This window comes from Peromyscus californicus, unplaced genomic scaffold (assembly GCF_007827085.1).
Source record: "Peromyscus californicus insignis strain IS unplaced genomic scaffold, ASM782708v3 Scaffold_23__1_contigs__length_62951481, whole genome shotgun sequence".
NCBI lineage: Eukaryota > Metazoa > Chordata > Mammalia > Rodentia > Cricetidae > Peromyscus > Peromyscus californicus.
In genome coordinates, this window is record NW_026294534.1 from 11,206,368 (window position 1) to 11,223,298 (window position 16,931).

The following is a 16,931-nucleotide window of genomic DNA, read 5'->3' on the forward strand; positions in this document are numbered from 1 at the left end:
GCAGGCTGAAGTCCTTTACATGAGATGAGAGCCATATCAAGAAACTTAGAAGTTGTTGAGTATACACACACTGCAGATACTATTAGCTAAAAATTAGTCAATTCAACATACACAAATATGTTTAAAATGACTTAAAATACCAGTATTTTCTGTCAAAATGAATAGCATGGCTAAAATAAAGGGTAAGAGACTATTCTTTCAAATCCTGGTAGGCATATAGTAGCTCCCCAGGTTATGTGGAAGAGCCGTCTGAAAGCATAGATCCATTCTAGATGCTAATCTTCACTCTGTGATACATCTATTTTAGGAACATGCTTTCAGAAAAGATCATGAACTTCCAAATGTGAAATTTATCTAAAGCATTTTGACATTGACAGCATTAGTTAAAATGTCTTAAGAAAAGGTAACACCCATACTCTTGAGAAATAATGCCTTTGTATTGTGTTTCAACTTTGCTATACTTCATAACAGCTCTTATAAATACAGAGTTAATCACAAATATATATTGATTTAATTGTGAATCAAGATAAGTATGGGGATATCGAAGTATTTCAAACTTTGAGAAGACATATCTAAAGACATAGAAACTATTTCAGTATATTCCCACTGATAATTTGGCATCCTCCAATCATTAGGCTCTACTAGTCCCAATAGGAAAGTCCACAGAATCTAGCCCTGCACTATCTACTGTGTGCCTCTGTGATCTGTGTTGAAGCATGGCCCTTCACCTGAATTACTAAAAGTTTGCTTCTTAACTTCATAAAATTCATCTCACTCATATTTGAGGACTGATTTTTACAGGGAGTCTGTATTTTTATTAAGCTGTCTCAAAAAAATAAGTTAATGAATGACTAAACATGTAGATCAGTTAATAGAGTCCTTGCTTAGCATGTTTGAAGCTCTAGTGTCCATCTGAAGTGCCATGAGGATGAAATAAATAAATAAATTCAGTACTTAAGAAGAAAAGCCAGGCAGGGAATAAAAGAGAATCAGAAGAGAGGATACGAAGTAAGATGGAGTGCTCCACTGAATAAGACCCAGTAATGGAGCATCAACAAGTGAAGGGAGCTAGATAACTACCATCAGTGTATGCCACTTCCCTTCCATTGGACACACATAGCCAAGGTGATGCAAGAGAAACGTTGCTGAAGACAAGGAGGAGCAGTGTGCCTAGACCCCATTGAGGAAATGAGTGGGAAGTAGGGTGATAGGAACTTGACCATTGGTATCTGAACAGGAGCAGAGATGAAGCTCTAGGAATTCACACAAGACCGTATAATCTGACTCAAGCCCAGAAGTCTGAAGCTCTGCCTGTGTCGTCTGCTTTTCACCCAGACACTGCAGTTTCTCACTCCTTCCTATGAATGGGTGGTGAGCTCTTATGATCTGGGAGAGCTGGACAGGCCTATCATGATTGACAGTGGGAAATCTTACTGTGTTCTTGAAGGTAAGGTGACTTCTGAACTTGTAGTTGCTTTTTTACTAAACAGGCATTCAAACAGTTAGCAGAGTCTTTAGACAGTGTAAGTGACCATAATGCACTAGGATCTATCAAACAGTTAGCAGAGTTTTTAGACAATGTAAGTGACCATAATGCACTAGGATCTAATATTGTTGAGAGCAATATTTGTGTTCCCTGTCACCAACACGCACAGATGTGTGCTCATATGCATTGCAGTTCAGTGTTACTGTCACTCTCCTAAGGACCTGAACCCTGTCGACATCTGACAATATCATATCTGAATCAGATCAATGTCCAGTTACATGTTAAATGTCTCTGGACAGTAACTGTGTCATAATTCAGAACAAAGGTTATGCCCTGAAGAGTTTCCTAAGCATGTATACTCAAGTTTCACAGATAATTTATACATCTTCTAGATAAAACTGGAATTTATAAAACAGTGTATTGAAAATGTAATAGTTCAAGAAGAAAAGTGGACTCTACAGTCTCTTATCCTCTGCACATTGACAAATTATAGAACCCTGCATTAATCAATATCTACTGCAAAAAGAAGCTTTTCTCTAATAAGGGTCAAGAGATGCACTGATCTATGGGCATAAAGATAATAACATTAAGGGCAGTTTAATATGGTGTCTGTTGAATCCAATGGTAGGAGGTCCTCCCCTGGGTTTTTATGACACACCCAGCTATGAGAGTTTACACAAGTTAATGGTACTAGGCATTAACTCTGACTTGTGGACCAGCTTTTAGTCCACTAGAAAATGGTTGGTCACTCCCATAACATTCATGCCACTATTATACCAGTGGGCATATCTTGTCAGATCAGTTGTTACTGTAAGTCATTTGTGAGCTCACAACACAAGAGACTATGGTTAGGGTTAGAGTTAAGTTAGGGTTATGGTTAGGGAGTTAGGGTTAGGGTTAGGATTATCACATCCTTTTATCCCAAGGCTAAGGGGTCATCACGGAAGAGTTTGTAGAGGGATTGTAGTAGCCAGAAGCAGTGGACATCTACATTGAAACATTATTTGCTGTACATGACTGCTGTGGATATCGATCTGTATAAATAAAGTGCTGACTGGTCAGTAGCCAGGCAGGAAGTATAGACAGGACAAGCAGAGAGGAGAATTCTGGGAAGTGGAAGGCAGAGGCAGAGAAGACGCTGCCAGCCGCCGCCATGAGTACCAACATGTAAGATACTGGTAAGCCACGTGCTATGTAGCAAGGTATAGATGTGTAGAAATGGATTAATTTAAGATAGAAGAACTAGATAGCAAAAAGCCTGCCACGGCCATACAGTTTGTAAGCAATGTAAGTCTCTGTGTTTACTTGGTTGGGTCTGAGCAGCTGTGGGACTGGCGGATGAGAGAGATTTGTCCTGACCATGGGCCAGGCAGGACTAGAGAAAGCTCTAGCTACATATGACAGGACCACTACACACATGAACTCACAGATATTGTGACTGCAAACATGACTGTGCAAGATTAAGCCAACCATGGATGGTTACTTAGGATGCAACTTAGGAAGTGTTAAGTCAAGAGCTGTTGGTAATTGATGACTGTTGGGGATAGGAGTGTAAGTTTTCTTCAGGGTCCCCATGAATATTAGTGAGTGGCCCTGCATCCATGTACTTACAGGTAGCACTGAGTGGACTCAGGTTGAAGGGAAGGAGCAGATGAAGTTAGGAGGGCGAAGTAGCAAGAGCGATAGGCAAGATGGGAGAGGAATGGGGGGGGGTCGTCAACTCATTATATTCATACGTAGACCCATCTGTTTCTAGAGGTAGCATTGGACATTTACTGTCTGACCAAGTAACATATATTAAATGAAAAACACATTTTCCTCACATGAATGAACAACTCACTGAAAGAATCGCTGGGTTTCATAGTTCACACCTGAAATTTCATCACTTATGAGCATAAGGCAGGGAGTTTACCATGAGTTTGAGGCCAATATGGGCTAAGAGTGAGACCATGCTTCAAAATAATCATCATCATCATCATCATCATCATCATCATCACAATAATAATAATAATAAATAAAAATATTTATTTACTTAGATCTTACAAAACCTTTTCTGTTCTATAGTAACTAGTTAATCAAATTGGCTAAAGGGTGAAAAATTTGATTCAAATATAGTTAGCACAACAGCAGGAATCGTAGGGGATGCTCTTTGAAGGAAATCACTAGATTATATATGATGTATTTAACACATATATGTACAATACATATATATAATTAACATGTATTATATGATATATAAGCATTATATTTCTTGCAGATTTTTAAAAAAAATGATAAGTCATTTTGAAGTGTCCTGATTGTCAGCTGAAGTGGGGACAGAGAGCAGGGCTTAAGGGTTAAGGGCTTATAGTCCCCTTGTCACCTGGGGTCCAGGCCTGTGTCCTGCAGTTACTAAATGCTGCATCTTCAACTGTTTTGTCTTAAGCCTCTTACTGGGTTTAAGTACCTTGGCAACCTACCTAAGAGTCATCTGAGGATTGAACTAAAGGCCACAAGGCTTTTCTCTCACATGGCTTTGACTTATGATGGTATGTGTGGCCAATGATTGCTGACTGCCTATACTGAGGGTGCAACACAGAGAGAAATTAACTCAATTCTTTGCATGAATTGAGAAACAAGTGATTTTTTTATTTTTCTTTTATATGTGGTTTTGTTTGGGGGCAGGTTGGCAAGGGCAGAGGGCAGATGCAGGGGTTGGGGAGAGGTAAGTAGGACTGGGATGCATGATGTGAAATCCACAAAGAGCCAATAAAAGTTAAAAAAAAATGTTCACCTGAACTGAGAAAGAAAGAAACAAGTAAATAAATGCTCAGGCACACAATGCTATCAGGAAATGAGGGAGACAGGGAGGAGGTCCCCAGAGTGGAAGACTGGTGATGGAAGAGGGTGGGTAATAGAGAGATTTCAGATGCACTGACATCTGACAAAGGTCCAAGATGTAGAGAAAGCAAGGCTGAGAGTCTCAGGTGGACATCCCATGGCTCCCAGATGGGGTTAGCACCAATTCTGCTCATTCCAGACTCCTGTTTGTTAATGGGATAAACAGGTCGTATACAATCTGAATCCATCACTTCCAGAAACCCTTTGACAAAGCAATATCCAGAAAAAATAGTTTTCTCCAATGCACCTCAATTATACAGCTCGAGAATCTGCAGTCACAGCTACTTCCACTAATTCAATACAACCAAGGAAGCTATGGTGTGTGTTCCTTTAGCGTTCTGACACAATAGCAGCTTGAACAAATAACCACCATATGAAATGTAATTCTAACATTGACGCTAGACCTGTGATCCAGTAGCATGGAGCTTCTCTCTGGTGTAAATAATCTTTTCATTACCATTTAAAAGGTCATTTCTGCGTCGGCATAAAACATGGGTGGAAAGAATAATGCATAACAGCCTCAGAACATGACAAGTTAATACGTTAAGGATAATTCTCGTTAACCTCACCTGGAATCCTGAGGTAATAATAACTTTATTCTGCGACCCTGGCTGCCTCCAATTAACTTTTGTGTAACTAGGGTTACAACTGAAAATAACACTTCACTTTTCTTAAGTGCCCTTTCAACTCATGAGGCCACTCAAGTCTTCAGCTCCACCCAGGGATGGAACATCAGCAGTAGAGGACGCTCTCCACATCCATCTCCCCTAAGCCCCGAGAGATGAAACACCAGCCTGAACATTTCACTTAAATAAAGCGATATCATCTCCTTATCTTTTTTGTTTGCTTATTTTTCTACTGCCAGTTAAGGATGCTTATGCAGTTTTAAACAGCTCGTAATGTTTTACCCCGAGAAAAAAAAAATCATAATAGCTGTTTTCATATCTCTAAATGAAGTACGCATAATTTCAAATGGAATATGGAATCCCTTGTGTAATTACTGAGCTGTGACAACATTCATCTGTTTGGTAACTGAAGGGAAAGGTAATGTCCCCAAGCCTCCAGGCTAATTAGATAATGTAAGATTTGACAAACCACACCAGTTTCTAGACCCAGGGTCACTTCTGACTCACTGTGTGTTATCAACAGCTTCAATCAGACACTCCCCAAGGAGAGAAGGCTGCATAATAATCTAATAGTTAGAGACCCCTCATGGAACTGGGAACCTTGAGAACCAGGCCTTACTTGATCTGTGACCTTAAATCCCCTTATGTTTATCTTGGTCTCAATGCTCAGAGCAGTCATTCCTCTATCTGATTGAAGGTTGGCTTTAGAATATGTGCCTGACATGAGTAATCCATGGCCTTTCATAACATCCAAGAATGAATTGGGAGAATCCACACCAGGTTGTTATCTGTCTACAAACTACTTGTAATGGTGGCAAAAATGTACTTGAGACATTGCACTCCCTGTAGAGAACTGCCCACAGCTTGCTTGCTAAATGTCCCCACAGTTGGCATTGAGTAGATTGCACCCCCAGTAGGGAACTCACCCATACCTTGGCAAAAGCTTCTACAGTCTGTTTTCAGAACTATTTGAAACTTTAAGGAGTGTGATATCCACTTTTTCTGTATGTGTTAGAGACCCAGCATCATCCTTTTATAGAAATAGAGAGGAGCCTGTTTCTCAGCTCTTCACCATCGGTGAGTCAGTCTGTCATCAAGAGCCCGTAAGGGGCCAATTCAGAGAGAATGAGGGCATCTTCACACTTGAAAATGGACAGTCTAGAAGGCCTATGGACTTTAATCGAAGGAAGCACTTTGTGCTGTGGGGATGCCAGCTGGAAAAAGGATGATGAGTCATTTAGATGTCTCCTTTCCACACCCACTGGGTGTTGATGACTCTCCAGGGCTGGGAAGGAAACCGGGGAGGTAGACATGCTGCTTCTAAAGCATTGCTGACCAACACCTGGGCCACTGGGCATGGACAGTGTGGCTGGTCTGAAAGCAGGCATGTCGGAACCCTCCATTCACACTGTATTCCCACGGGACTGCCAGTTAAAGTGCTGAGAACACAGACATGCCATTATAATCTTTATGTCAATGTGTAGATACTATTTTCTCGGTACCTATGTCCAATAAAAAATTATTAACAAAGCTAAATTCACCCATTTTGTTTTGCTGGTTAGAGCTGGCTGTTCAGTATCTGTAAAATGGTGTGTGGCATGTGAATTTTATCTACAGTGGGAAGCAAAAAGCTGTAGTTTCTTCAGAACAGTCCTAAACAGGTGAGATCAGCTGACAACCATCATGCAGGAGCTCCCCCCACCTGTCCAAACATGGGAGAAGAGGTGAAATGGTTCTGAATCTAACACTTTTGGCTGCTTCTCCTGGTTGACGCCACTCTGCTTGCTCTAACTCTAGGAGTCACTCATGTTCCTGGAAGCAAGTCCAGTGAGTCTCTGCATCATCCAGCTAGCCTTGGGCTCAGGCATTTCCTTGGTCTGGTCTGTGTTTGGTACCCTGTCTGGAGAGTTGTTTACACGTCTTTCCAAGAAGTTAAAACAACCCTTTCTCTTAGAGAAAGACTTCTGTCTGTGGCTAGTAGGTGATTGGCCCCTGGGAGTTCAGCCTGGTTGCTGATACCATGTTTTCTGATCACAAAGCCTTCAGTCATTAGGCAGGTAGCCAAGCCAGTACCTTTGTGATCCAGGACCAGGAGCTAAACCCATAGATTCCTCCCCATCCACCTGGCATTATTTTCTGACACACAGAGTCTGCTGTGTGGCCTGAGGTGCTGGAAGACAGATTTAAACACTGGAAGACAGATTTAAAAAGGGTGGGGTGTGGCAGCAAGAACTTGAGAAGCCAAGTGGAGAAAATCTCAGTGGCCTTGAACTGGTAGAAATCAGTGCTTGAAGGATTCTACAAAGCTCAGAGACAATGGGGACCATGTGGGAAGCAGGGTCTTGCTATGTAGCCAAAACTATCCTTGTTTTGAGATCAAGAGGCTCCAGCCTCTCAAGTGCTGAGTTTAAAGGACCACTATGCCCAGTTTAGGAATCAGAACTTAATCGACAAACTTGGATATCTAGCTGAGGTGTGCAGACCATGTGGGAACTTGGTGTATCATTCTTTTTACTGCTTATAATAAAATGTGTGTGTGTGTGTGTGTGTGTGTGTGTGTGTGTGTGTGTGTGTGTGTGTATCTTTGTGTGAGACACATACACACAGAGGGGGTGGGAGAGACATTTCACATCTGGAAAAAGCTGCTGGAGTCATCAGAAGGAGAATAGTGTAAGTGTGACCACATGGCCCATTGACAAGTTATCCCACACACACATACACACACACAAAAACAAACCAGGCTGAGCCAACCTCATGGCTCCATAAAGCCTGAACACTCAGCTAATGAGAGGGTCAATGCACAAGACTGAAGAATTTTCTCAGAGGATGTCTCACTCTCTCCAGAGAGGCTCCAGAGAAGTTTATGAACTCCTGCCTGGCCTTTCAATAGATGGCAGGGCAGAGAAGGATTCTGCTACTTCTCTGGATGGAGCTGGAGGAGACTGTGATAAGGGAAATGTATCATGCACAGAAGCACAAGTACTCGGTGTTTCTGCTCATACCTGGAGTCTAGGAAGAACTGAACTCAAGTGGGGCCAGGGAGGGGAGGCAAGGAGAAAGGTACTCAGCAGGCACCACGTTTTACTTAGGAAGTTCTGGTAGATAGTGTGTACAGTAAGTGATGACACTGTGTTACATATTTTCAATGGTATAATGGTGGGAATGATGAGGTATCTCATGCCTGTGATCCCAGGACAGATGAGGCTGAGGGTGGAGGATGATACATCTTTAGAGAAGCCAGTATGCTAACCCTGATGTGAATGTTACTCACTTACAAAGCCGGATATAGCAACATCACAGCACTTCTGCCAGGAGGTACAATGTTATGTTCATTAAATATGTGAATAAATAAATAAGTGGAATTAATTGGATTCAGGGAATGAATACTAAAGGGTTAAGATGGATTTTAGATTATGAATTAACTAAAAAGGAGAATCAGTATGTAGATGAATCTGAAGGAACTTTGAATCTGGACTTTCTATTTACTTAAAATATTAAATGATTTTTCAACTGTGCTCAAAACAGATGTTGATTAGAAATTTACATTAAAATAGAGCAAGAATAGTGTAGTTTAACCTTTTTTTCCCCCCTTTTTAACAAGATGAGATTATCTTAAAAGCATTAAAGACATTCTTGTCTGCTGGCACAAATGCCAGCCAACTACATCTTCTATGAGGAAACTACCCTAAAAACTAGCTCGAGTTAGAAAAGTACATTATCTAGACTGTTAAAGGGGGTAATTCAGCAGGAGTCATGGATGCATCAGGGACAGTCGAGGTGTCTGAAATGTATAGCAGAATACCAAACAAAACCATAGACTAAATTCCTTGACAGAGGTGTTCTCCCCCAAACCATAATCTAGAAGTCCATCAGGAATAAAGTTAGATGGGCTTCTCCTGAAGACAGTATTCAGGACAGGGCCCCTTGCATATTGTTGGTGTAACTGCCAATCAGTGCAGCCACTGTGGAAAATATTAAAAATCGAACTGCATGTGTCTAAAAGATCAGGGACTGGGGAGATGGCTCAGTGTTAGCAGTCTTCTTTTACAAGGCTTGAGGACCCCCAACACCCACATAAAAGTCAGGCCTGGCATGTTTAGAACTCAGACCTGAGGGACAGAGCCAAGTGCATCCCAGGGTATGGTGGAAGCGGGGCTCTAAGAGACCCCATTTAAAAATGAAGGTGACAACAATTAAGAAAGTCATTCAGCATTGCCTCTGGCCTCCACATATGCAAGGATGGGTGAGCATACCCATGCACACACATGCACAAAGCTAACTAAATGTCTACATGGGAGGAGAAGATGCTGTTATACATGGAGCTTTCTGTGGTCCACTTAGTCCTTTATTTTCCCTTAAAAACTATCAGTTTGTACAGGTTATTATGAGATAGATGCAAAAACTCATATAAAGCCCAAATCTAGTTTTCTTTTAATTTTAAAATATTCTCCTTGTAAAAAGAGTTGTCAATTTTCTGTTGGATTTTATGTGGTTTTGAAACTTCAGGCAGGATTCCTGTATCTCATAAAAGTGGGACATTCATATTTCATTTCTGTCTAATTTCATGTATATCCTTTGAATAAAGTTGGCAATGGTGATGGTGAATATTTTCTTTGGTAAATGATGTCAGAATATAGTTTAAGGTAAAATACGATGAGCTGGTGAGATAGTTTGGCCGTTAAGTTATCACACTGAAGACCTAAGTACCACCAGGATGTTGGGAAGAGATAACCACCTCCAAAAGTGATCCTGGAGTCCACAGGTACCATGGCAGGTTTGTGGACTCATACACATCCACACACATGCACACACAAATAAATAGAAGCTAGATAAATCTGGGAACCACGCTGACAAATTCTTTTCATCACTCATTCCATCCACATCTCAAATCCAAAATCAATGCCACTGAAGGGCTAGGACTTTAAGTTTTGCAGCATGGTTTTATGTACCTATACTCTGTGCACATGTGAAGAAGATTATCAACTTTGTGGGTATGTGTGTGCTTGTGTGTGTGTGTGCTTGTGTGTGTGTGTGTGTGTGTGTGTGTGTGTGTGTGTGTGTGTGTGTGTGTGTGTGAACTCAAAGCATCAGCTTTGCTCAGAGCCGCCTGTGTTGGAAAAATAGTAGACTTAGAATTACCTTCTAACAAACTCTGAAGAACTTTCTTTTGACCCACATCATCATGAAGACACACATATTACCAATTCCTTCCCCAGCTATAGACCCTGCTTCCTGTTAAACATCACCCTGTGTTCAGGAGAACATCCTGCCCTGGGGAGAGTCTGGGCCACCTTACAGGGTACCTTACCTCGGCAGATGGGTCGGTGATCACTCCATGCTGCAAGGGTTTCGGTGACTCTCTGGCAGGTGATGCCCTTGGCCCCTTGGAGCACATAATTGTCCTCGCAGGAGAATTGTACATTTGCACCAACCCTAGACAGTATCAAGCAAAAAACAGTCCAAATTACCAACAGAAGGAAAACATCAACAAGATAACTTTTATGGTTGTCACCCAGTCTAAACTGACAAAGGAATACATGTAGCAATCCACAGGAGATTACATTTCAAGTATTAGTAGTTATGGTTCCAGAGTAGGTCTCAGGTAGCCCAGGCTAGCCATGAACTTCCTATACAGACAAGGTTAAGTTTAAACCTCTCTAAAGATTATGTCTAGAGGCCACCTTGTGAACCGTAAGGGTTACGTCCCATACAGTACCCTTGAAGTTCAGAAGAAAAAGTTGGGTCCTCTGGAGCTGCAGTGACAGACAGCTGTGAGCTGCATGTAGGTTCTCAGAACTGAGCCTGAGTCCTTTGCAAGAGCACCAGGTACTCCGAACTGCTGAGCCATTGTTGCAGCCTCCAAGGAAGGTGATATCATTGTGGAATAGTGTGGCTTGCACAAGAATATGTATGTGAGAGAATTTTGCACCCTGAAAGCAAAGCCAAGTTGGACATTGTCTTATTGAATAAATATTTTACAAAAGCAAGAACTGAAAGAGTCCAAGTTAAGACATTATCTCCATAAAGGATTGACATTTCTGCTGTCAACATTCACCATACCCCCTAGAATGTACTGGTTTTATATGTCAGAAATATGTCTTATAGGAACAGAAGCGTTTATCACAGGGAACAACAATACATTCAGCCTAGAGTGAGATGAAAGACAGTGTTAGCTCCAGAGATGCATCTGAAAAACAGAAAACTGATGATTGAAATCAACAACAGAACACTGTCCAGGATGAGCATTTAAGAGGTGCATGAGGCAGTGTGAGTCAGTGGATGAGGCAGTGTGTGAGGCAAGCAGCAGCCTGAGAGCACAGGACTCTTTCCCTGCCTGCCATCTGCACGGAGTGGACAGTGGAGTATTTCACTGCCTCACAGCTCAGTTCCTACCGGAAGCAATTCTACCTGGAGCGATGCTGAGGAAATGAGGGTAAAAGCATCCATCTCTGGGGATGAGATGCCAGTCATCCACACAGATCCATAAAGGTGATAATAAATAAAACATAAGGGAAGAAATAAGCATGCTTCCTCTCTAGCTGATTGAACCTCACAGGGGATATTGGGATTAGGATTTCCCAAGCTATGTGATAAATCAGCTCACACCTACATGGTACTCATTCTGGGGATAGTCCTGCATGTGTTGAAAAGTCATTAATTTTGAGCCAACCCAATTGGGAAAATCTTGGGTTAATGAAACTAAACACTTTTCCTTTCTGAAGGAAAATCTCAGCTTCATAAAAATTAATATGCAAACTGGTTGTCTATTGAAGAGTATGTGAAGTACATAGAATTTCTAGTTTTACTTGTCCAAAAAGCCATCTTTATACCATATGCCAAGAACAACTGGACTTCTATAGCACAGACTTTGAAAAAGAAATGCCATAGATATAAAATTAGGGTTTGTTTTTGTTTTTTTAAGATAAAACATAACTCTGTCTCATTGTCAATAAAGCTGTCACCAAAGACAGCTATACTTTGTAGACACCCCCCCACCCCCGCAATCCCTGGTGATCAGGCTTTGTTCAAACATCTGAACTTTGGTGAGCAGATGATGGAAATCTACCAATTTTATTTTAAAACCAATATTACATATTTGCTCCCCCTCCACAGTTTCTTTCCTATCTACCTGACTTTCCTTGAACTTCTGCATTTCATCACTCTTTCTGAACATTTGCATTGAACATTTACCATGCCACACTCTAGTAATCAGATATGCAGAAATAAATAAGATATCCAAAGTCACAAACTCAAGGAGACATTGGAATGGCTAAAGAAGAAAAGAACAATAAGTAAACAATAGAAATGAATGAATGTGAAGAAACCAAAATGACAAAGATTAGAACTGGGGTAGCAGAGATGGAAAAGGGAATGAGAGCTGGCCAGACATTCAGTGGTCTTAATTTAGGAGGCTAATTTCTAACATGCTCTTTCAAGGGTGGGAGACCTGAAGGAGGGGAAGTGGAGTTCATATATCTGCCTGCCACCTGCTACATTGCAATCAATATTAGAAGTTAATTTGTCTGTCAGGGCCTCTGCTTTGCTTTTAGATATTGAAAACAAGCTGGAACCTGAAATTCCCAAAGCACTGACAAAATAGACAAATGATGTTTCAAACTCCAAACTTTCGGTATAGAAAAGGAAACATTTGTAGAGTGAAGAGGCAATCACTGAAAGGGAGAAAACATTTGAGACGCAGATATAAAGAACACAGACAGCTCATAGTGAGAACAAACCAATGTCAGATTGAAAAGTGGACTAAATGGTGAAACAGCCATTCTCTAAAGCAGATATGCCAATGGCCAGCAGCCATATGAAATCTCAATCATCCTTGCTCTCCCTTAAATGAATGCAAGTCTAAACCATAAAGGAGGTGCATACAGACTTCAAGGTTAAATGGTCACTCCTGTGCATCTACCCAAGGGATTGTATCTTACTAGAGAGACACATACGCTCAGCTATGCTCACCATTTCTCTGGCTTTTATAGCTAGAATATGAAAACAGTCTAGATGTCCATCAACTGATGAATGGATGATGAAGTGTGGTGCCTATACACAGTGGGATGCTATTCAGTCATAAAGAAAAATGAAATCATGAAATTTGCAGGAAAATGATGGAACTAGAAAAGTTACTTATGGAAGTAACCCAGATCCAAAAAGAAAAACATTACTATTTTATCACTCATAAGTGGATCCTAGTATCAAATCTTTAACTTTGTATGTTCAACTTGGAATCCGTGTAGAATCCAGGAAACTAGAAAGTACCATTGGTGGGGAGTGGGAAGAAAGATCTTAAGGAGCAGGGAATCATAGAAAGCAGGTGATATGAAGAGAAGGGGAAATGGAGGAGGCTTAGGTGTGGATAGTGTTGGGCATGTGGGGAAGCAGAAAGAATGGAAGAGGGATAACAAATATGGAGGATGTTTGAAAAAGACAAATGAAAGCCTACTATTTTATAAGCTTCCTAAATGCATATGCATGGACACACACACACACACACACACACACACACACACACACACACACCCCACATCTTTTTTCTTTTTTTTTTTTTTTTTGGTTTTTCGAGACAGGGTTTCTCTGTGTAGCTTTGCGCCTCTCCTGGAACTCACTTGGTAGCCCAGACTGGCCTCGAACTCACAGAGATCCGCCTGGCTCTGCCTCCCGAGTGCTGGGATTAAAGGCGTGCGCCACCACCGCCCGGCCTCTTTTTTCATATACAATTATTTAGCTAGCATTATCCTACACAGGAGATGATGTTCCTCCCAGAAGCCAGGTTGCTAAATAAAAAGCCCCAGTGTTAGTGTGGGCTATTTTCCCTCCCGTTGTTGGCTGGGGGTGTCCTGGAAAACCCCTACATACAGGCCATTGCCATTGTTCCTGGTTGTCCACGAGAACTTAATGGTAATGATGGGGATGGTAGCACACAACTTAAGTCCTAGCACTTGGGAGGCAGAGGCAGGTTGATCTCTGTGAGTTCCAGGCCAGCCTGGTCTACATAGGGAGTTCAAGTCAGCCAGGGCTACACACAGAAACCCTGTTTCAAAACAAGCAAATAACAAACACATATTGCTGAAGACACCACACTCATTTGTCAAAGGACCCAGAGAAATCAGGTCTGTACTTATCAGGAAGTTTCATCAACAGTCTTAGGCAACTGTAAACGTTATGAACTGTAATCCTGAACTACAAATGCTAGAAAGGCAAGACATGCCACTGGATAGTCCATGGGAGGCACATAGATTATGAAGGGGGCTAACATCTCTCTGCTTGGATTCAGGCCTGCACCAATGGAGGAAACACATACCTGGTGCTGTAAATCTAGCAAAGAACAAACAATAGGGAAGTTCACAGGCCCTGGAGGGGAACCTACTGTGATTCCTTGACAAATGGGCATAGTGTCAAACTTGCCCCTAAATTGAATCTCTGCGTAGCTAGTACTGCTGTCAGACCTCATCAGAGAAGTTTCTTTGTGTAGTGGAAAGTGGTTAGTGCAGGAACTCACAACTCATCAGACTGTAGAGAATAAGTTTCAATGGTGTACTCAGCCACAAATGACACATCTATATCATTCTCCCCCAAAAATCATGGAAGAAGGGGTGGACACATTAATAGATCTAGATATCAGGGAGGACATGAACAAAACAGTGTCTTCTGATAGGACAGCTGCACTCATGAACTCATGGTCTGTACAAGATGAAGCCAGTAAGCATTCCAGCACAGAGGGAGGAAAAGCTCATGAGCTCTCATACCTAACTCAGGAGTTAAGGAGAGTTCATAGGTTCTAGAGAGAGAGAGTTTTCCTTAAGAGTGGGTCACCTAGTAAGTCAATCATCTACCCATGGATGTCTCCAAACCCATGCATATATAGGCATCGCAAATTGAATCCACGGGATATGAAATTGGGAGGGGTGGAGAAGTGAGGGAGAGAATTAATCTAGGACAAGGAACTAGTGGGTAAGTAGGGGTGAGTATGATCATAATTATAATACATTATCAAAGTATTAATAAAATATAGTTAAAGAACCTTGAAATTTGTTGAATCATGTCATAGCACAGATGTAATAAGAAAGGAAGCAGGGGTTCCTGAGGATGCAGAAATAAGTGAACCCTCGTGCACTATTGTCAGGAATATAAGTTAGCACAACCACTGTGGAAAATGACATGGAGAGTCTTCAGAGCTTTAAGAAAGAACTATTACATACCCCAGTATCCCAGCTGGCCATACAGATCAAAGAAGTAGAAGTTAATATCAGCATGATATGTGCATTTTCAGCTTTGGAAGTCACAAGCAAGATACAGAACCAAGTGAATGACCACAGATCAATATGGACAAATAAAGTGTAGTTATACACAGAGTGGAAACGAGAGGGTCAACCTGTTACTAGCAACACCACAGACAAATTGTGAGGCCACTTTGCTCAGGGATAGAAAGACACTACATACTCTACTTATACTTGCAAAGTTACAGACTAGGAGTCACATGGGCAACAGAGAAGAATCTGGTCACCAGGGACTGGAGGAGTGAGACAGCTCCTGGAAATATTGTCTATAGGACCATAAGTTCAATTAGGAGGAACATGAGTTTGGGGGGTCTCATGCATTGATAGTGAGTTGAGACACAAAATACATGAAATACCATTGTCTGAAAATTACTGACCCACTTTTTAAATATCATCAGAAAAAATTATGGCCATGTAATGTCAGACAGGCTAATTAGCTAGATTCTGGCACCTGCAATGTGTACACATTTCAAAATACATTGTATACCATAGAATATACAATTTGCATTTGTCAGTTTTGACACTGTGATCCATTGATCTCATTTGTGGCAGCGTAGTATGTGTCTGTCCAAATTATGAGGCAATGCTTCCAGAGATGGTGTCTGTGAGGTCACAAGTGGTAGCACACACCCTTAATCCTATCACTTAGCAGGCAGGATCTCTGTGTGTTCAAGGCCACAATAGGGAACAGAGCCAAGTGTGGTGACACATGCCTTTAATCCCAATACCATAGAGGTCTGGTGGTCTGTATAGACAGACAGAAAGTGACAGAGCTGTGTAGGAAGAGGAAGTGATGTGGCTGGGCTAAGAGAGCCAATGAGAGAACAGAACAGAAAAGGCATATAAACGTGAGTACACAGGAAGTAACTTGCATTTGGAAGCTGCAGAGTTGGTGAGGTTAAGTTGGCTGGTGGCTTTCCCTATTTCCCTGATCTCTTTAAGGCTTTCACCCCTATATTTGGCTCCATGTCTTTTATTTAATAAGACCATTTAGAAATTCATCTACAATTGGCACCCAACATGGCAAGAATTCATTAAAAAACTGCTTGTGGTACAGGGTCCCTGGCTCAGGCCTGGTTGCACGGCTCTCTTCTCTACAGGCACGCTTGACTAAGATACTGTCAGAAACATGACAGAATACGAGAACAATGAATAAGGATCGTGGTACTTAGTATAGACATGTGTATCAGAACGCCATAAAAGGAAGCATGACTCAGAGCTGGCCTGTATCCAAGGCACCAAGTACTAATCAGTTCTAGTTGCATCTATACATTTGGAAAACAGACAATCAAGTATTTTTCAGTGGAACTATTATAAGTATCTCTCCTAATTTCTGGTAATTGTGCTATTCTGACTCTATGGAATTAAAAAGAAAACTTTTAAACTGTCATCCTCAGACCATCTCTACCCTCATTAATGGAAAGCACTGGCAGTTCGTGATTTTTTTTTTTTGCAGACACCTTCTGGGCACATGTTCGGGAAACGTTTTCAGCATGGAGTGAGGACTCTTCCCAGAACTGGCCAACTTCCCATGGAATCACTCTTTCCCAGAAGCCTCTGCTCCTCTGCTTCCTCTGCTCCTGGAAACCGCTAGTTTCCAGGACATTGAGGGAAGCACACAGAACTTCACTGCTATTGTGAACTTTTTTTTTTGCA

At 41.5% G+C, this 16,931-nt stretch overlaps 1 protein-coding gene across 2 annotated transcripts in view; it reads right to left on the reverse strand.

The window, feature by feature from the left end:
- Nucleotides 1-16,931, reverse strand: part of Csmd1 (CUB and Sushi multiple domains 1) — a 1,596,844-nt gene that overhangs the window by 435,765 nt on the left and 1,144,148 nt on the right. For both annotated transcript variants that reach the window (XM_052751771.1, XM_052751770.1), the window contains exon 9: nucleotides 10,301-10,425. In XM_052751771.1, coding sequence (XP_052607731.1) covers nucleotides 10,301-10,425 — 125 coding nt within the window. The remainder of the gene's footprint in view (nucleotides 1-10,300; nucleotides 10,426-16,931) is intronic.